At 36.1% G+C, this 21,755-nt stretch overlaps 1 protein-coding gene across 1 annotated transcript in view; it reads left to right on the forward strand.

The window, feature by feature from the left end:
* Positions 1–21,755, forward strand: part of cntnap2a (contactin associated protein 2a) — a 488,873-nt gene that overhangs the window by 368,330 nt on the left and 98,788 nt on the right. Inside the window, exons 14-15 of the mRNA XM_051098409.1 lie at positions 6,681–6,837; positions 10,466–10,593. Of these exons, the coding sequence (XP_050954366.1) occupies positions 6,681–6,837; positions 10,466–10,593 (285 nt within the window). The remainder of the gene's footprint in view (positions 1–6,680; positions 6,838–10,465; positions 10,594–21,755) is intronic.

A 21,755-nucleotide genomic window follows, 5' to 3' on the forward strand; every position in this document is an offset into this window, starting at 1 on the left:
ATGTTGCAGCATGATTATGCATGCCCCCATGTTGCAAGGATCTGTACACAATTCCTGGAAGCTGAAAACATCCCAGTTCTTGCATGGCCAGCATACTTACCGGACATGTCACCCATACGCTGGCGTATACAACATCATGTTCCGGTTCCAGCCAATATCCAGCAACTTCGCACAGCCATTGAAGAGGAGTGGACCAACATTCCACAGGCCACAATCAACAACCTGATCAACTCTATGCAAAGGAGATATGTTGCACTGCGTGAGGCAAATGGTGGTCACACCAGATACTGACTTGTTTTCAGACCCCCCCAATACAGTAAAACTGCACATTTTAAAGTGGCCTTTTATTGTGGCCAGCCTAAGGCACACCTGTGCAATAATCATGCTGTCTAATCAGCATCTTGATATGCCACACCTGTGAGGTGGATGAATTATCTTGGCAAAGGAGAAGTGCTCACTAACACAGATTTAGACAGATTTGTGAACAATATTTGAGAGAAATAGGCCTTTTGTGTACATACAAAAAGTTCAGCTCATTAAAAATAGGTTCAAAAACAAAAGTGTTGCATTTATAATTTTGGTCAGTGTAGTTTACCATCAAAAACAAAAGTAATCCACTGTGTCCTCAATGGCTCTGATGTCCGGAGAAAATAAGGACTCATGTTCACTTTCACATCCAAATACAAAACACCCACATTATTTACGAGACATTGTTGTCGCTACAGCTGAGCGAGCATGGAGAAAATGGCAGACAGCGTACAACTAGCCGAGGGTGGAAATATGCCAATATGGGACAGTCTGTCAGTAGCCATGGGCGTGGCCTGAGCAGAATAACATCATATTGCTCCGAAAATCAAAATGGCTTGATAATTGAGAGTGTTTAGGTTTTTTGGGTATTAAAAAAAAAAAACAAGTTAATGGATTTTTATCATTGTAAGGTGGTTGTGTCCATACACTGCTAAGACACATGTATATGTCTTACAAGTGAATTTTGCTTCTGATGTCACCTTTAACCTTTCTAATTGGATTGAAATCTTCATGGTTATTGAGCTTGCAGCTTTTCCTGAAAGTCCGGAGTTGCCAATCTTGTTTACACCTGTTTAACGATCATTGGGTTTGGGTTACAAATGGATGATCAACTCAGTTTAAGAACCCAGCAGGAGCACAAAAAGAGCTCCATCTCCCTGTTAAATTAGCCTGGCCCGGCGGCTGTGTTTCCAGCCAAGAGTGAATGGAGTGATTGATTGAGCCTGGTGTGAGCTGAGGTGAGGGAAACAGGAAGCAGTCCATGCAGATAACACTGGTGAAGCAAACTCTATTGGCCTTGGAGTTTAATGAGGTGTAGACTTCATACTGCAAATCACCACAGACCCCCGGAAGGCCAGGTGAGGCGAGCACACGTGTGTCTTTTGGCTATGTTTCTTATGCACCTGCATCCGTCCAAGCATTCCCGGTTCAGCGGCATTTCACGAGTACCAGCTGTACGGTGCGTGTCAGAGACCACTCACCATCTGTCATAATGGCTGTCCATCACCACAGTGATGGTTTTTTTTTTTTATTCTTCTGTTGTTTGTTCATTTTTCTTGTCGTTTATACTCGTTCTCTCTGTCTGGCTGCTGCTTGGCATGTCTTCAGTCACTCAGGGAGGTTGGCTTCCTGCCTGCAGTCGCCATGTGCGGGTCCCTCCTGTATCTGTCAGCCCTGTCGGCGGAGGCTGAAATGTGCAGGTCTTTATTCTCAGCTCTGTTGTGGAATAGCAGGAGTCTTTGCTACTAATTAAGTGTGGTGGAGATGAAAGTCTTTGAGCTGATGGGACTGTCTGGCTCATTTTGGGATTGTTTCGTTGATATCTGGAGACGAGGGTGAATCAGTATCATAAATTTATCATAAACGTTTTTTTTTTTCATAACTTTCTGTTGTTGCTGTACCAAAATGGCTAGGTTTTAAATTATTTCTTTATGCAATAGATACTATTTTAGAGTGAAATTATCATTTTTGTGAACAAATATAAGTTGACAAAGTTTATTTTAGAAGTTTTTTGTTATTACTTTACTATAACACATTATGAATTTATTCCGTCTACTTTATTGTGTATCTTTTTCTTGTATGTTTAAATTGGAACTGGTTAAATATCATGATGATGTTTCCTTTTTTTTGCTTTACAAAAACCAAAACACTTTCTTAACAATTTTTTCAGCAATTTTTTTTTTTTTTTTTACCATTTTTTGTCTCACAATAAATGTCCTTTAAATGAACTATTTTAATTACGTTTAAAAAAAAAAATCCTATGAATTAATTTGGAACAACAAAAAATTAGATATTAATTTAGAGTGAAATTAACGCTCTTTATTTTATTACTTTTTTGTTATTATTTTATGGTTTATTTTAACACATTCTGAATATATTATATATCTTTTTTTATCTTAATCTAATCTTTTTCTTGTACAACTGAATTGGAATCGTTTAAATATCATCATGATGATTTTTTGCTTTACAAAAGCCAATTTTTTTCTGTATTTTGTTCACCATTTTTTGTCTTCCAATAAATGTCCTTTTAAAATTTAGTTACATTTTAAAATATTTTCTGTTTGTCATATGCATTAATTTAGAATAAAATGGCATATAATTTGTGCCAACAAACAATTACATATTCATTTAGAGGGAAATTACATAATTTTTAGTCAACAAAAATATGTTTTAATGGCCTGTTTAATGCTCTTTATTTATTTGTTTTTGTTATTGTTGTTATTATTTTTTAACATATTCTGAATATATTATATTTACATTTATTATTTATATATTGTTCTTGCACAATTTAGTCATTTTTCAGTCATTTTTAAGGGTCGCTTTATTTAATTTAATTTAATTTTATTTAATTTTATTTAATTTTATTTTATTTTATTTTATTTTATTTTATTTTATTTTATTTTATTTTACCACAATTCGAATTTAAATATCATCAAACATTTAAATATCATTGTGATGCGTCCTTTAAAGACCAAAAATCCTTTGTCAGCTATTTATTTTGGTAATTATCTGTATTTTTTTTCACAGTTTTTGTCTTAAAATAAATGTCCTTTAAATTGACATTTTTAATTATATTTGTTTTAATATTTCTAAAATATAATTGTTGCAAACAAAAAATAAGCTATTTAATTGAGAGTGAAATGGCATAATTTTAGTCAACAAAAATAAGTTTCAAGGGCCTGTTTAACACTCTTTATTTTATTTATTTAATTTTATTTTTTATTTTTTTATCTTACAATAAATGTCTTTTAAATTTTACATTTTAATTACATGTAATTGCATTTAAAAAAAAAATATCCAATTTGTCATATACATTAATTTAGAATGAAATTGCATAAATGCATCAACAAAAATATCTTAGTCAAAAGATGTCAAACTGTCAAAAAGACCAGATTTTTGTTAATGAGATGTTCTGAACATAGTATTAAATATTTAACAGCATAAACAAGATACAACATGAGTCTAAAGTAATAGCAAATATTATTTAGTACATATTAAGCAAATCTGAGTACATTTTTCAGAAGTTACAGTTATTAACTTCCTGTTTTGGAGCTTTTTTAATGCTTTTTATTTTTATTTGTTCTTATACATCTAATTTCTGAAGCAGTTCTTTACTGTTAATGTCTTTTTCTCCTTATATTTTTATTAACAGTATCTTTAAATTTCATTATGTGTCTCTTTCTGTTTTGTGTAATACGGAACCCTTTCTCAACAAAGATTTTCATCAGTAATTTCATTGACGAGATTTACTCTGCCAGAGAGAATGTAAAGCCAGAGATATAGTCATACAACGAGCATTTGCACAGAGCTCTATCTCACAGCACATTTTACACGTATTTCCCCTGGAGCTGCCTTGTGGAATCAAGCTTGTTTTAAGTAATTAGGCTCTTGCATATATGATGACAGCAGCCAACAGTGTGTCGTCTGTTGAAATTGTGTTTTAACTCAATGATTGTGAAGTTCCAATGATTTACAAACAGTTGCAGCATCCATCTGCAATCCATCTCTCTGCAGGTTAATGAAGTAAATTGGGGAAAGTATTGTTTTGTCGTGAGAGACAGTGTGCGCTTGTGTGGTTTGGCTTCTGTCTACGTGGGTGTACGCATGCATACGTGTGTTTGTGTGTGTGCTGTAGTTACAAGCTTGTGTGTATGTATGCCTGTAGTGCACTTGCCAGCTCTCTACACTGTGTTTGGATTGTCTTGCCACCTCCTGTGCATGCAGATGTGGGCATTTGCACGCACATCAGCGCTTGAGAATGGCAGTCCAGCAGCCCCTAGAGCTCCACGCATGCTCCCAAAGAGCCAAGTGTTAATCCTTTTGAGCATGTTGTGTCTTTACACACAGAGGGAATTAGTACTTGTATCTGTGGGTTAGACCGTAAAGTACTCTTCAAATCTCAAGCACTGTAATTACTGTTGTCTGCATGTTATAAGCAGCCGTCAAACAGCTGTTCAGAGATTCAGTCCTGTGGTAGATTCTGTAGCTGTGGTGGTGTTCAAACAGTAGAACGTGGCGCTAACAGTGGCAAGGTCATGGGTTTAACTTCCATGGAATGCATGAAGTGGTTCAAAAAATAACTTCGCAGTTCTAAAGTTTTTGAATTTCACTTTGGATAAAAGCATCTGCATCTTACATGTATATGTAATGTAAATGTGGTAGATTTGCAAAAAGGATGGTTGCACTTTTGATGTGTGTTATTTGTGTATATGGCAGACTTTTAAAAACAAAATAGATATATTTAAACACGAGTGTCTTTGACTTAAAAGGCTTGCTTGAGCATGTTTACATTCTTTTTCTCAACTTTGAAATAGAAACGTTTATATTTAAACTGATTTATTTCTGTGCTGGTTATCCTGGAAATAAAGATGTTAATATTGTTAATGTTTATTTATTTACTTATTTAAATGTTTAAATAATCTGTAGTCTCTTTTACATGCAGTTGTTAACTAACGTTAAGAGTCAACCATGGACAAAGATTTCTTGGAATTCATTTGGAATTGATGGATGGATGGATGGGGAACAATGAAATAATGGAACGACAGATGGATGGATGAAGCATTGGATTAATGGTTGGAATGGTGGATGGATGAATGGATGGATAGATGGATGGATGGGAACAATGATTTGATGGAATGATGGATGGAGCGCTGGATGGATAGTTGGTTGGGAATAACGAATTGATGGAAAGATAGATGGATGGATGATTGGAATGGTGGATGGATGAAAGATTAAAATGATGGATGGATGGTTGGATGGGAACAACGAATTAATAGAACAATAGATGGATGGACAGTTGGAATGGTGAATGGATGAATGAATGGATGAAAGATTAAAACTGGATGGATGAATCAATGAAGGGATAATGGATAGAATGGTTGAAGAACAGATGGAATGAACAGTGGAATGATGGAACGATGGATGGATGATGGAATGTTGAATGGATGGTTGGAATGGTGGATGGATGGAATGTTAGAATGATGGATGGATAGATGGATAGATGTAACATTGGATGAATGGTTGGAATGGTGGATGGATGGATGGATGTAACATTGGATGAATGGTTGGAATGGTGGATGGATGAAATGTTAGAATGATGGATGTATGGATGGATGGATGATGGAATGGTAGAACGATGAATGGATGGATGTATGCATTGATGAAAGATTAAAATGATGAATGAAATGGTAGAATGATGGATGGATGGAATGGTAGAACGTTGAATGATGGTTCGAATGGTGGATGGATGGAATGATAGAATGCTGGATGGATGGATGATGGAATGGTAGAACGATGGATAGATGAACGATGGATGGAATGGTAGAATGATGTATGGTTGGATAGACAGATAGATAGATAGATAGATAGATAGATAGATAGATAGATAGATAGATAGATAGATAGCCTGATAGACAGACAGACTTAACGTATTATTATATATAATATTGATATATAATATTAACAATATTTTACTTATTTTATGGTTGGATGGTTGGAATGGTGGATGGATGAATGGATGGTTGAAAGACTAAAACACTGGATGGATGGATGGATGGATGATGGATATAATGGTAGAAGAACAGATGGATTAAACAGTGGATGGAACAAAGGAATGATAAAACAGTTGATAGATGATGGATGAATGGAATGTTGCTTGAATGGATGGATGGTTGGATGGAACAATGAAATGATGAAACGATTGGGTGATGGATGGATGAATGGAATGTTAGAATAATTGAACAATGAATGGATGGATGATGGATAAAATGGTAGAATGGTGGATGGATGGAATAATGGATGGTAGAAAGATGGATGGATGGAATGTTATAACGATGGATTGATGTATAGAATGGTAAAACAATGGATGGATGGACAGAACATTGGACGGAGGCTTGGATGGATAATGGAACAATGGATGGATGGATGGATGGAATGTTACATTGATGGACTGATGGACAGAAAGATAGACAGAAAGATAGATAGATAGATAGATGGATAGATAGATAGATAGACAGTCTTCTCATTAGTGTAATATTATTATATATAATATTAGTATATAACATAATAACATAATATTTTACTTAATAAAATGTTAAATTTAATACCGAATGAATATAAATTGTGTGCTTTCCCTGTCTTTTATGTGTTTGCAGATGGTACACCTTACACATGGTGGGTCGGCCGTGGTAACGAGAAGCACTTTTACTGGGGCGGCTCAGTGCCGGGCATTCAAAAATGTGCATGTGGCATTGATCGCAACTGCACCGACTCCAAATACTACTGCAACTGTGATGCCGACCAGAAGCAATGGTAAGCTGCACATTATCTGAATAGCAATATTCTGTTTCCATGGTGATCACCAAAGCCAGTAGCTAATTATGAGCTTCGGACTAAGTTGCTGTTTGCGAGTTACTGACCTTCTCAGCCCACCTATCAAACTTATGAGAGACAAGCATGTCATGTTCCCATCTGCCTTACTGTCTCTGTGTATTCATTAAATACCGGTGTCTGCTGCGTGCCACAGTTGTCTCGACCTCAGCGCTTGTGCAAATGGCAAACAGATTGTGCTGATAAAGAAGTTTAAGTAGAGCCGAACCCTGATATTTCCATCAACAAAAGCTCTGGCTGGTGTGTTCGGTGGCTCTATTACTAAAGAGAGCTGTGGGCGATATTGCAGAGGAGGGGAACAAGGTCATTCGTCAGACACCCTGATAGAATTGTCTGTAATGCATGTGTGTATTGCTTTGAAACACATTCATTTACATCCTTTCTAATGGGTCTTTATACGGTAGCTGTTAACGCCAGTCAGCTGTTAAAGAACAGAGGTAAAGAGAAGAAGAGAGAAAGTCTGTTAGTATAGTAATATGTCCACAGCACTTTGATCTGGGCGCAGTTGTTTTTTTGAGCCAATCCTGAGCAGTACAATACATGTCAGATATAACTAAACATAACTAAACATTGCGCTTCTATAACATAACATCACAACGGAACTGATTGATCACACTACAAGAATGCACAAAGGGCCAAACACTACAGTTGTAACCATTGTTGTTAACTGAAACTTAAGCTATTAAAAATAATATAAATTCAATTAATATTCATTAAAAATATTAATAAATATGATAATAGTAGATAAATAATACTAAAATAGCACTGGTTGTAACGTGAAGAAAGTAGACAAGGGCAATAATCTATTTCATGTTTTTAAGAGCCATAAAAAATAATTGGGCACCAAACTTTCTATACTGTAATGAAATATTAGCAATAAGTAAAATTAATTAATCAGAATACTTATTTTTGCCTACTGTGTGTCTAATCAGAATCAGGAATTAGTCTTGGTGGACTAGTGCTTAACAATGATAGTAAACATACAAGATATAAATAATATTAAAATGATAAACAGAACATTCTACAGTTTCTGAAATTTCAAGGTCACTGCTTAGTCCTATTTGAACTTATCCTAACCAAGTTATTATAGGCTATTGGTCACTGCAGAGTGTGCTTTCAGTCTCATTTCTCTTAAACCTCCGAGACAGATCCTTACACTGTTCAGCACTGAAATGGCAAGCAATTCCAGCTGCAGTGTTGAACCCATTCCTCATTCAAAGTCTATGCATGATCCTGTCTTCTCACGCATTTGTCTTACATGGACAACCAACCTTTTAGAGGTACTTAAAAGAATTAGTGTTTAAGTTTCCATCCATTTTTTTGCGATGTTTTGTTATTGACAAGGAGAATATGCATTAAACAAAACTTGCGTGATGACATAAAAAATACTAATTTATAGTAATTTGCAAAATTGTAAAAATAATGTTTGCATAAGTTTTGATATATCGCAAACAAAAGTTGCCCTTTAGGTGTTTTCGTTCATAATTTCTCCTGTTATGCAAATTACATAGGCTAGTAGCCTGTTCTTGATCCATCTGAAACAAAACTTTATTATACAGGCTATTATTTAAATGTATAGGCCTGTGTAAGTGATTGTTCCCGCACCACTGGTGCACATTGTAAGCACTGTTCATTGTAATAATAAAATACAATCAGCCAAACATATAGATAAAGCATGCTATTTTACTTCCCCTCACTCCACAACAAATCCTTTACATTTAACGGTAGAACAGAACTGAGAACAAAACAGAAATATAAATATGAGCTAACAAGCCAAAACAAATTAATGTAAAATTTTGTACTCTTTGTACAAAATGAATACATTTTAACTTGCAACGTAAAAGGAACATCAAATTAAGATATGTATATTTGAAAGGTAGCTTGTCTTTTTCTTACCATATATAAAATAATTTTATATACAATCTAATAATATGAATATGATTTAATGTGCTTTAACACCACGAATACGGATGCTGCTTATAGGCTAATTCTGTCATGTGACACCACATTTATTTGCGTTAAAGCCCCTTTTCTTGACAAAAACAACATTTGTGACATTTAAACTATCGATATAGAATTTATGCGCTAAAGTTAGACGGAAAAACATTGTGTCGATACTTGAGAAATTTTTATTAACAAATGGCATTTCCATCAATAAATTTTGAAGTGCTAAATATTCTTTTGCAAAAAATCCTTGCATGGAAACCTGGCTTTTTTAAACTGGCAATATTTAAGAAATCACATATTTAGAACAGCCAGCTTCCCTTTTTCCTTGGCTGAAAGGGTCATCCCTTTGGCCTTTATCTGGACAACCTCCTGATGCAGGGATTTAGTCACCTTAGAGCAGCCTGCCATCTTGCAATCTCACTGAAAATTAGAGGAATGCTGCCAGTTAAATAGGCTTTGTCATATAATTATGGAAATTAGCACCAGGTGCCAGCTAATTATAAACTCCAATAACAAAGAGCTATCTGTAAGTGTTCTCTACTTTTGATCAGAGTTCTTTTTCAAATATCTCATTTAAGTTTTTTATACTGCGCTTCAGAATACAATTAATAAAATAATAATTAGGAGAACCTTAGAAGGCAGCTCACTTGGTTTTGGAACAGCTATAGACTACAAGACATTTGCAAGCATTAACGCTCCACAGGAAGTGTACTGGATGGATTGGTGGAATGTAATAACCAAACAGACTTTATGTGCCCCTGGGTAACTGTGTGTTTGTGTTTGTATAATGTACAATGCGTTTGCACAAGTTTCATTATGCCAAGAGCTCGGAAATTATCTTTTAATGCTATATTCTTAAGGTAAACATAGCCTCAGTCAGTGAGTTGTATCTTATAAGCATATTAGCGGCTGCGTTTTCCTGATGGATTTCTTCATCATCTTGTTTTTGATACATTCTGTGAATATGTATACAGCTAGACTGTCGGAACGAGAGAATTTCACTGCTTCTGTTGCTGGTTTAGCTGAACACACAGTAATATGTGTTAATGGCCCATGCACAGATGGACAGCGGGTTATTGCGATGCTCTCGCCACTTGTCATAAACCCCAAGCAAACTGAACCACCATGCATAATGGATACAAATTAGGACATTGGATTTCAAAGCAGCACGTCTCATTCCCAACCACATTGTTGATGGTGGGTTTTTTTCTCTACAGGTTTGCAATACATAATTGTTTTTTAAATGGCTTCTGCAGTTGCATTGGCACCGTGATAGATGGTGGCATTAAAATAATGCACACATAGTGCATGTACCTGTGAGGTTTATGTATGCGTGTATTCACTAATGTTTATTAATTTTGCAAAATACGTGAAGTGTGTGTTTCCACTGATTAAACAAATTGTATTGCTGTAATTAAACAGCTAGTCATCAATGTCAGAGGGCTGCTTTTGAGAGAAAACAAACAGTTTGCGTATTAAAGCTTTAATGAGTTTATTAGATCTTGTCAACAAGGAGAGTTAATATTCTTAAGGTTTAGTACTGTTATTCAAAAAAAGAAAATGTTTTTTCTCACAATTTGTTATGTATTATATTGTTTGGTAGGAGGGACGATTCCGGGCTTCTGGTTTATAAAGACCACTTACCGGTCAGCCAAGTGGCTGTCGGGGACACGAATCGACCTGGCTCGGAGGCCAAGCTGACCGTGGGACCTCTCCGTTGCTATGGAGACCGTGAGTCTACTTTTTTCCCCTAAAATAAGAATACAGCTCATGTGGGTTAACAAGTGAATAACAGCACATAGACAACAAATTACATAGTTTTAATGCTTGATTAAATTATGTAAATAGTCTGAGCAAGCACTGCTGTTTTTGTGTCCTTTGCAATATGTGAAAGCATCTTTCTTCGTCTGGTAGCTGCTGTGTACAAGGCTGTGAATCTTTGATGTTTTCACATGGTGGCCTTCCAATTAAAAACCCGCTCTTGAAATATGTTGTAATAATCTGTATTGCGAAAGGATTTCAAAGGGTTTCTTTAAAGGAGAACTCCACTTCCAGAACAACAGTTTACAAATAAGGTACTCACCCCCTTGTCATCCAAGATGTTCATGTCTTTCTGTCTTCAGTCGTGAAGAAATTATGGTTTTTGAGGAAAGCATTTCAGAATTTTTCTGCCCCGATTTTGAACTTCCAAAATGCACTTTGAATGCGGCTTCAAATGGCTCTAAACGATCCCACCCGAGGAATAAGTGTCTTATCTAGCGAAACAGTCGGACATTCTTTTCGGAAAATAAAAAATTGTATACTTTTAAGCACAAAACCTCGTGTAGCACTAGCTCTGGGATGCGCGTCCATGACACTACGTACTATTGAATTACGTCGAAAGGTCACGCGGAACGTAGGCGGAACTACAGACCCAGTGTTTACAAAGCGAACGCGCACAGAATAAGGAAGTGCAAGTAAGTCAAACGCTGTTTACAAACAAAAAGGTACAATGATGTCGGACGATTCTGAAGTTGTAGAAGAAAATAAGATTTGAGCCAGAGTACACAGACAATAAACCTAGATGTGATTTGTAGAGTCGTGGACCTGCATCCCAGAGCCTGTGCTACACAAGCTTTTGTGCTTAAAAAGTATACAATTTTTTATTTTTCGAAAAAATGACCGATCATTTCGCTAGATAAGACCCTTCTTTCTCGGCTGGGATACTTTAGAGCCCTCAGTTTTTCTCCATATAATGGGCTTCATTGATGCCCTGATTTTGAACTTCCAAAATGCAGTTTAAATGCAGCTTCAAATGGCTCTAAATGATCCCACCTGAGAAAGAAGGGTCTTATCTAGCCAAACGATCTGTTTTTTTTTTTTTTTCAGAAAATAAAAAATTGTATACTTTTAAGCACAAAACCTTGTGTAGCACTAGCTCTGGGGTGTGCATCCACGACACTACATACTATTGAATTACGTCGAAAGGTCACACGGAACATAGGCGGAACTACAGACCCAGTGTTTACAAAGCGAACGCGCAAAGACTAAGGAAGTGCAAGTAAGTCAAACACTGTTTACAAACAAAAAGGTACAATGATGTCGGACAATTCTGAAGTTGTAGGAGAAATAAGACGAAGTTTTTCGCCATACTCTCTCTTTTTGAGCCAGAGTACACAGACAATAAACTTAGACGTGATTCGTAGCATCGTGAATGTGCATCCCAGAACCTGTGCTACACAAGCTTTTGTGCTTAAAAAGTATACAAATTGATTGTTTCGCTAGATAAGACCCTTCTTCCTCGGCTAGGATCATTTAGAGCCATTTGAAGCTGCATTTGAACTACATTTTGGAAGTTCAAAATTGGGGCACCAATGAAGTTTATTATATGCAGAAAAATCCTGAAATGCTCAAAAACCATACAGAAAGACATGAACATCTTGGATGACAAGGAGGAGTAAATTATTTGTAAATTGTTGTTCTGGAAGTGGTGTTCTGCTTTAAATAGATATTTAGTATTTTTCAAGGTCAGCCTATTGTCTGCTGCACTCTGAAAGAGGACATGGGAGCACAGATGTCTCCAGCAAAACAGTCCTGAAGTTGTGATCTCCAGTCAAAGCATTTCAGTCATCATTACATCCCACAGAGGCCCCCTGCCACTCATTTTTATAAATTGGTGTCAACAGCCAGCTTGCCATATCTTCATAAAAATTATCAGTTTTTTCTCTCTGAGCAATTGTGAGGTAGGCGAAGGAGACAGTGCATTAATTTTTTTTTTTTTAATTTATGAGTCAGATGCAATTATAAATGGCCAACTTTCACCAGAGCGAAACAGAGAACCCAAGGGTAAAATACAGAGCCATCCCCCACCATCATCACCATGTGAAATGATGCATTTTTATGCCTCATTATTCCTGTTAATTGCATCTGGCTTATTACTTAGATCAGGTGCATTTGATTACACTCACCTGTTAGACAAGAATGTCATATGCTGTTTTTTTTCCCTCTTTTTTTTTCTCTATTGTTCCCACACACCTGTGACTGTAAGCTGTCTGTCCTATTATATTTCGGGCATGTAATACCTGTTTTCATCAAGTTCATCCAACTACTGGACATATGCTTTAGGAACATACAATATGAAGATTTATGTGAATTATCCATAGAGGGAAATTGTCTAAAAGAAATTTATATCAGGGCTGTTTGCTTTCTGTCTTGAGGAAGCAATGGAGGCAGTGTCTCCTCAAAATATTGGATGAGAAAAAAATTGTAGTACAAAAATAAAACAAAATATAGCTGGCAATTACCGGGGTTCAAGCGCAAAAAAAAAAAAAAAAAAAAAAAAAGACATTACATATTATTTAGCAAGGCTGTACCTACCTAAATCAATTATTTAAAAAGGTTTTTTGGCAAATCCAGGTACTTAACCATAGAAAAATGTTTTTATGTTTATGACTGTTATATCACCAGCTGTGGTCCAATCCCCTTAAAACTTTGCATGCTTCTTTAAAGTCACCTGTTGCATATGCTCAGGATGTTTTGTGAAGTTTTGAGTTTTCCTTTAGGATTTATAGGATTTTGAGTAAATTTGGACAGGCCCCTTTTCTAAACGACCCTGTTTTCCAAAGGGTAAGTTTCAACATTTTTTTTTTGATAATTATTGGCCTAGAGAATTGTAATGCAGTGTTTTTTTCCAGATTGAGTGACAAACCTAAAACTAGTTCACAAAAAATATTTTTTTTACATCTTCTCAATCATTTAACAAATGATTTAATTGACAGCAGTGGTTCTAGAGGCAAAGCTGTCCAGAATGAGGAGTTCTATCGTATGATATAAATATCGTGCATATGTGCAAAAAACTGCACAATGTACAATCGTTTACACCCTTGAAAAATGCGATACCACCCCCCTAGTGGCTGATTTCTTTCCAATTTCTCTCAGACCTTTGGGGCCGTGAGTCGAACCAACCCACTGAGTTTTATTTCGATCTGCCTCCGTAAACCATGTCTAACAGGTGTTCAAACTTCGTCGGCCAATGGTAGCCATGTTTCTTGAGATATGCAAATGTCCTTGTAGACACTTGTGGCATTTCGAACCAAGACTGTGCATACTTTCATGTTGATAGGACAAACGGTTGAGCAGTTATAGCCATTTTTGTTTTTTCCCCTCTTATAGCATCACCAAGTGGCCAAGCTCTGCTATTTTTTTTTCATGTGACCTCAGATTGAGCTCTCTGAGATATCTCATTCCGTTCAAGAGTTCTAAGCATTTTAGTAAAAGTGGCCCCGCCCCTTTTGAACATTTTGGCATCCCTTTTGCGATGGTGAGTTGAAAGTTCAACTTTTTTGATAATTATTGATAGTCACTCTCCAGATTTCTGAGAGAGTGACTATTTCTGAGTAGGTTTTTAAAAAAATGCTAAATACCTGAAAATTTCGCCAGGCTTGCGATCGACTATGAGGTGTGCATTTTGTCCAGTGTGAGCCAAGGAGTCCAACAACATAAGACATTTGAGCCTGCGACTGATGGTTTAGGAGTTCAGTAGCACCCCCGTCAGGCTGATTGGGATGAGCCTTGGTCACGTTGTAGGCAGCGTGAGTACTACCATTCCACCAAGTTTTAGGTCTCTACGACTACCGTTTGGTCTGCACAATCAGTGCAGGAATCAAAGTGTGTGGTAAGTTTAGTGGGAGATCATTAAGAATGAATGGGGGAAAGTCACATGAGAGGAGGCAATATGATTGGATATGACTGGTTATGTTCGGCTGTGATTGGTTATTCGATAAATCCTGCTTCTTGTGTCTAAGTTCTGGATTTGGGAATCAGTCTGAATAAAAAATATAAGGGCATTAATAGGAAGACTAATTTAAAAAAAAGTAAGTAAACAGCTTACACACTTAGATATAACCACTTTGTCAAAGTAAGACTTAAAATGGCATGAAAACATGAGTATTTAGTGAGTAATCAGCTTGGTGAAAGTTGGATATAAGCCATTAAAATACATGATCAGAGATTGGCAGTACATCTGGCCTCAACAAAGTGGAATTATTGAAATCGCTTTTGTGCCCTTGATCAAGATGTCTATGCCCACATGACACCAGTGCCAGGGTACTGCAATTATCAGATGAAATTCTCTGCTAAATAACTATTTTTCCCATGTCATTTACTTCAACTGCACAGTTATCTGTGCCAGTCAGCAACCGCAAACTGCATGGAGCCACTTAGAAAATACAGCACCTCCTGGTCTGGAAACATAATTATTGCTCGTCAGGGGGTCCCACGAATCATGGCGAGTGCCCACCAGACAGGACTGAGTCTGCTATTATTTATTCATTTCTTGATATATTCAGGGCTTTGGTAGGAAGGGAGAAGAGCAGTAGTGCATTAATGCAGAAAGCCAGCCTCGCTATGGTAATGCTGCATATAAATGTTGCTCTTAGCCACCTGCATGTGCACAAGAAGAAAGTTATAGGCCTCTGGACAGTCTGCACCTCACCCACGAGGCCCCTCTGGGCTTGCATTTATGCTGCACAGCGTAATGGTTGTCTCACCACTGTTGGGTTTCTGCTCAAGTCTGCAAATGCCTTCTAGCATGGGTCCAGCAATCCCCTAAAGACTTGTTTATTTTTGCCCTCATTATTTATTTACTGCGAAGTCTCAAAATTAGGTAATTGGATGCACAGACTGAATGCCAATGTGGTTAGGAGCCTTAATGCGAAAATAATATGAGAAACCACTGCTGCTTTATAACAGAGTCCAGTCCCATTAGCTTCAGAAATCAAACTTGAGATCATTTCAGATACTTTTCCACTGAAAATCTTTGTTTGCTTCTAATGGTGCTTCTAAAGAAGCACTTTTTGTACCATACCTTTGGGAACTTTTTCACAAGATGCAATGTAAATTTCATGGACATTTCACATTGAATATGTCACAAATGGTGGTATGTATTTCGCGTCTTGCGGAAAAGTTCCAAGAGGTACGTTTTCGTCATGCGACCAGGTTGATATTTGAAGAATCCTGTAAGAATACAATCAACATCCACTATAGAATTGTTATTTTAAAGGGATAGCTCACCCAAAAATGAAAATTCTGTCATTAATTACTCACTCTACACGATCCCAGCTGAGGAAGGAGGGTCTTATCTAGCGAAACGATCTGTCATTTTCTAAAAAAGAAAAAAATTATATACTTTATAACCACAAATCCTCATCTTGCACTAGCTCGACTTTTCCCATTACATAGTCACATTGGAAAGGTCACGCGTGACTAGGGTTGGGTACCGAACTCGTACTTGACCAAATTGTGTTGGTACTACCGAATACTGATTTGCAATAAATCAACTGGTACCAAATTTCGGTACCTGAGATTGCATCTGGTCACGTACGTTACCGAGAGAAGGAGAGAGAGACCATATGATATGATGTCACCCCTGCAACTTGTTCAAACACACAGGACAAAATAAGGAGAGTGAGTCAAGCTGACTGACAAGAACAGTGAGGTGAGAAAGACAAGACAATAGCAGAAGAAACAAAAGCCCCTTTTAGGCATTATTTTGGATTTTGAAAAGCCTGTTGTCTTTTGCCATTTATCTAAGGTGATTTTTTTGAACATTTGTTTCTTATTTATGTGGTTCCACAGTGTTTGTTGCTTTTTACTTTATTTAAACTTTGTGTGTTTTATTTATTTTATATTACATAAACATGTATTGCCGTGCCTCCAAGCTGTCTTATTCATTTTACTAGTAAACGTTCTATGTTTCTTATTTATTTGGTTCCACAGTGTTTGCTGAGTTTGTATACCTAGACTATTTAAAGTAATTTTTTATTTTGTATTAGGCTTATAGTATAGTTTTTTTTTTTGTTCATTTTGTGAATAAAAGTTCTATGAGTTTGCCGTTGTATTTTGTTGTTGCTTGAATTGAATCCACAGCAAATTGCTGCTAATTTGAAAGTGAAAGTAAAATACGCTTTTACAATCTAAGAGAAGGAAAGGGAGGAAAAGTGGGAAAATTCAAACAAACTAACCTGTTCTGGGCTTATTTTTTCAATGAAATAAATGTTTTTGTTATTGCACAGAGAGTAAAGTACCGAAAAAAGGTACTGTTGGGTACCAGTAATAGATTTCTGGTACTGATACTAGTACTGTCCTGAATAAAATGTGAACAGTACCCAAACCTACACATGATGTAGGTGGAAGTACCAACCCAGTGTTTACAAAGCGAAAGTGCAAAGAAAGTCAAACACTCTTTACAAAAAAAGGTAAAACAACGATGTTGAAGTTTGAAAATAAAATGTTTTTCGCCCTATCCTACCTTTTTGAACCAAAGTACACAGATGAAGAATTAACCACGCGACCTTTCCAGCGTGATTATGCAATGCGTAAAGCCGTTGACGTGCATTGCACAACTAGTGCAGGATGACCATTTGTGGTTAAAAAGTATATTAATTTTATCTATTTTTTTTTTATAAAATGACAGATCATGTCATAAGACACTTATTTCTCAGCTGGGATTGTGTAGAGCCTTTTGAAGCTGCATTGAAACTGCAATTTAGACCTTCAACATGTTGGCCACTATTGAAGTCCACTATATGGAGAAAAATCCTGGAATGTTTTCCTCAAAAACCCTAATGTGTTTTCGACGGAAGAAAAAAAGACATAAACATCTTGGATTATGAGGAAATGTTTATCCTTCAAAGGATTCTACTGTTATGATTTGTCTAGAAATTTGTCCAGACAGTTGTGTACTTGCTTCTGTAAACTCTTAAATACTGTTTTCTCAGGAGAAACTTTGGATTTAGTAAGTTTGTGCCCTCAAAACTTCAAAAATAAAGGAAGATGGGTTTCTCATTTACTAAAATCAATTAATCTCCGTTGCTGTGCCACAGCATAGGACGTACGCCATCATCTTCAGGCAGGTTGCATAATTAATACTCATTAATAACTGAGAGAAGGAATAAAGATAACAAACAAAATGATGATTTAATGATGCATCTTGCCTGGCTATGATGTGCTGTGACTTCAGACCACTGGCTGCTTTGCAAATTAATTGAGACAGATAACCTGTCAGTAATAAAGGAATATGATACCCCCGCCTAACGAAGCAGTTGCTAGAAATTATAAATTAGCGCGCCATCGCGATGTGATGGCAATTCCGTGATTTGTGAAAAATATTGCATACGTCTCATTACGATGCATTAGACACTTTACATCTGAGTAGCTTTCCGGTTTGATTGATAAGACTTATGTTCAGAACAAAATTATGCGACTCATGAATAACTACAAGACTATTTCATGGCTAAGTGAGCGACATTGCTGATAGGAACTTCCATCTTCATTGCAAAAATGTTGTATTAGCTGCAGTTAAAACCTAAATTTGGGGTCAGACTGGAGTCTTATACTTTGGTCACGCTCCAGCTGTGGCCAAATTGGATGATATTTGCATGGCCACAGTTTAAAATTAGAGTTTAACACCGTGTAACTGAGGCCGTAGTCTATGAGAGGTTTTAATGATTAAGTCATTCAGTTTAAAAATGATCAAAATTATAAACTGATGCTCTGAATAACTTGAGTTTGACTCGATTTATGTATCCTGCAAGGATCCCTGACATTTTTTAACATGGTTATAGAAAATGTCTTAATTATAGGATAGAAATACTCACTGGGACTGTTATGTCCCCTCAACTCCCAACTCCCTGTGCCCGAAATACCATGAAATAAGCTGAAGTCACAAACTTAAACTTTGCTGGCTTAGTATTCAACCGGAGATGATGCAAACAGGAGAGCTCAGGTAGAAAAAAATAAGATTTATCAAAAATAGCACTGATTCCAACTAGATCGACCAGTAAATTATCATTAGTGCTGAGGATGTTCAGTGTTGCTTAGTTACTGAATCACTGGGCCGTGGTGATGCTCTCTGTGCCGTTTCTCGTGCATTCGTGATCGGTTTGCACCTGGGACTAATGAGGGACTAATTCGGGATGTGATGTATGTCGTATGCCCAAATTCCCAGAAAGTATCCTGACCTGGCTGTGTTAGAACAGTTGAAGTCAGGAAGCAGTATGCATTCAGTCTTTTCTGGGGTGATGTCATTTTTATAATGTGTGTGAAATCTATTAATATCACCCTGAGCCTCAGGTCTATTAGACACTGAAAGTGAATTACATGTGTAATAAAAGGTCCTTTTGTCTCCAGCTGAAAGGAAACCTGCCGTTTGTGTCGTTATCAGGAAGTATACGCAAATGAAATCTGCACGTAGCATGGTGAGAATGTCATTATTGTGCATCTATCTGAATTACCTTTATTAAAAGCGTAAAATGAAGACGATTGTTGCTTGCAGGTTTTGTACAGTGAGGAAGATAGGGGTTAGTTGCAGTGTTGTCAAGTCTGTGGTTTTCTAGTAGATTTGGGCTACTTTAACACTGTTGCCGTGGGATGTTTTTCATGTCTGCGGGTTGAAGCGATCCAAATAATGTAATATTTAGCCCCTGGAATGTTCATTTTACCAGTGGAACCCTACCAAAATACCAGTATTTTACCCCCCGGAATGTGATTTTTACTGGGGGACCCCCCTCGAAACACGATTGGGCTACTTTTGGGCTAGTTTTGAGTTGCAATTGGGCAGGTTTTGTTGTGAAAACTTGGCAACCCTGGTTAGTTGTCACATTTTACTCCAGTGAGTATTTCTCAAGTAGGTTTTTCTAAAGGCTTATACCTTAAAATCATGTGCAATATACAGTGTCCTCCACTAATATTGGCACCCTTGGTAAATATGAGCAAAGGTGGCTGTAAGAATAAATCTGCATTGTTTATCCTTTTAATCTTTCATTCAAAAAATTCACAATATTCTAACCTATCATTTAAGTAAAACCATGGAAAGCAGGGGGAAAATCTCTTTATGAAATAAATGTTTTTCTATAGTTCATGTTGACCACAATTATTGGCACCCAATTATTGCAATGTCCTTTATTCAAGATAACAGCTCTGTGTTTTCTTCTTTAATGCCTGAAGAGTTTGGAGAACACCTGACAAGAGATCAGAGACCATTCCTTCATACAGAAACTCTTCAGATCCTTTAGTTTCCCAGCTCCATGCTGGTGCTTCTTCTCTTCAGTTCACCTCACGCATTTTCTATAGGGTTCAGGTCAGGCAACTGGGACGGCCATGGCAGAAGCTTCATTTTATGCTCAGTGACACATTTTTGTGTTGATTTTGATGTTTGATTTGGATCACTGTCCCGATGGAAGATCCAACCACAGCTCATCATAGAACTTCTAACAGATGCAGTCAGGTTTACATTTTTTATCTGTTGGTATTTGCTAGAATCCATGATGCCATGTATCTGAACAAGATGTCCAGGACCTCTGACAGAAAAATAAGCCCACAACATTAAAGATCCATCAGTATATTTAACCGTGGGCATGGGGTACTTTTTGTACCAAACCTTGAGTGTTTGCTGCCAGAAAGCTCTTTTTTTTAGTTTCATCTGACCACAGAAGCCATTCCCATTTGAAATTCAAGTTGTGTCTGACAATTGAATATGCTAGAGTTTGTTTTTGGATGAGCAAGGAGGATTTTTCTTAAAACCCTCCTGAACAACATGTGGTGACGTAGGGGCTGTTTGAATTTTTTTTTAGTCTTTTGGCCCCAAGAATCAACTAATCTCTGCAATTCTCCTACTGTGATCCTTGGAGAATCTTTGGACACTTAAACTCTCCTCTTCACCATGCATTAGGACGATATAGATACACGTCCTTTTCCAGGCAGATTTGTAACATCTTTAGTTTAATTTGAATTCTTAATTATTGTCCTAATGATGGAAATTGGGATTTTCAATCCTTTAGCTCTTTTCTTACAGCCATTTTCTATTTTGTGAAGCTTAACAATCTTGTTCTGCACATCAGAACTATATCATTTGGTTTTATTCCTTGTGATGGATGATTAAGGAAATTTGGCCTTTGTGCTCCTCATATTTATAATCCTGTGAAACAGGAAGTTATTGCTGGACAATATCATACTCCTAGTCATTCTAGTGTGCAAAATAAATGCAACTATGAATGGGAATATACTTCAGAGATATTTTACTCATTATAATTTCTAAGGGTGCCAATAATTGTGCCCAACATGCATATGGGAAAAACATTTATTTCATAACGTAAGTTTCCCCCCACTTTTAATTGTTTTACTTCAATGAAAGGTTAGCATTTTGTGAATTTTTTGAATGTAAGATCATAAAGATAAACAAAGCAGATTTATTTTCATAGCTGTCTTTGCTCATATTTACCAAGGGTGCCAATATTAGTGGAGGGCACTGTATATATAATTTAATTTAATTTAATTTAATTTAATTTAATTTAATTTAATTTAATTTAATTTAATTTAATTTAAAATTTTATTTTATTTTATTTTATAAATTTACTTTATTTATTTAAATGTATTTATTTATTATTTAATTTAAATATATTAATTTATTTTAATTTTTTATTTTATAATATTTAATTTTATTTAATTTTAAAATTTTTCTTAAGAATAAAAAATACTACTTATCAGCAAATACGCATTAAATTGATTAAAAGTGACAGTAACATTTTTACATTGTTACTATTTTAAATAAATACTGTTCTTTTAAACTTTCTATTCATCAAGTAATCCAGACTTTTATCATGGTTTTCACAAAAATATTAAGCAACACAACTGTTTTCAACATTGATAATAATTAAGAAATGCAAATGAGCACCAGATCAGCAAATTAGAATGATTTCTAAAAAATGATGTGACATTGAAGATTCTACAATGAAAATTTTACTGAAAATGGCTTTTAAAAATTCACGGGAATAACATTTTAAAATATTTACAAATAAAAATAGTTATTTTAAATAGTATTATTAATTCATAAATATTACAATTTTACTGTATTTTGA

Source organism: Labeo rohita, chromosome 24 (assembly GCF_022985175.1).
Source record: "Labeo rohita strain BAU-BD-2019 chromosome 24, IGBB_LRoh.1.0, whole genome shotgun sequence".
Classification (NCBI taxonomy): Eukaryota; Metazoa; Chordata; class Actinopteri; order Cypriniformes; family Cyprinidae; genus Labeo; species Labeo rohita.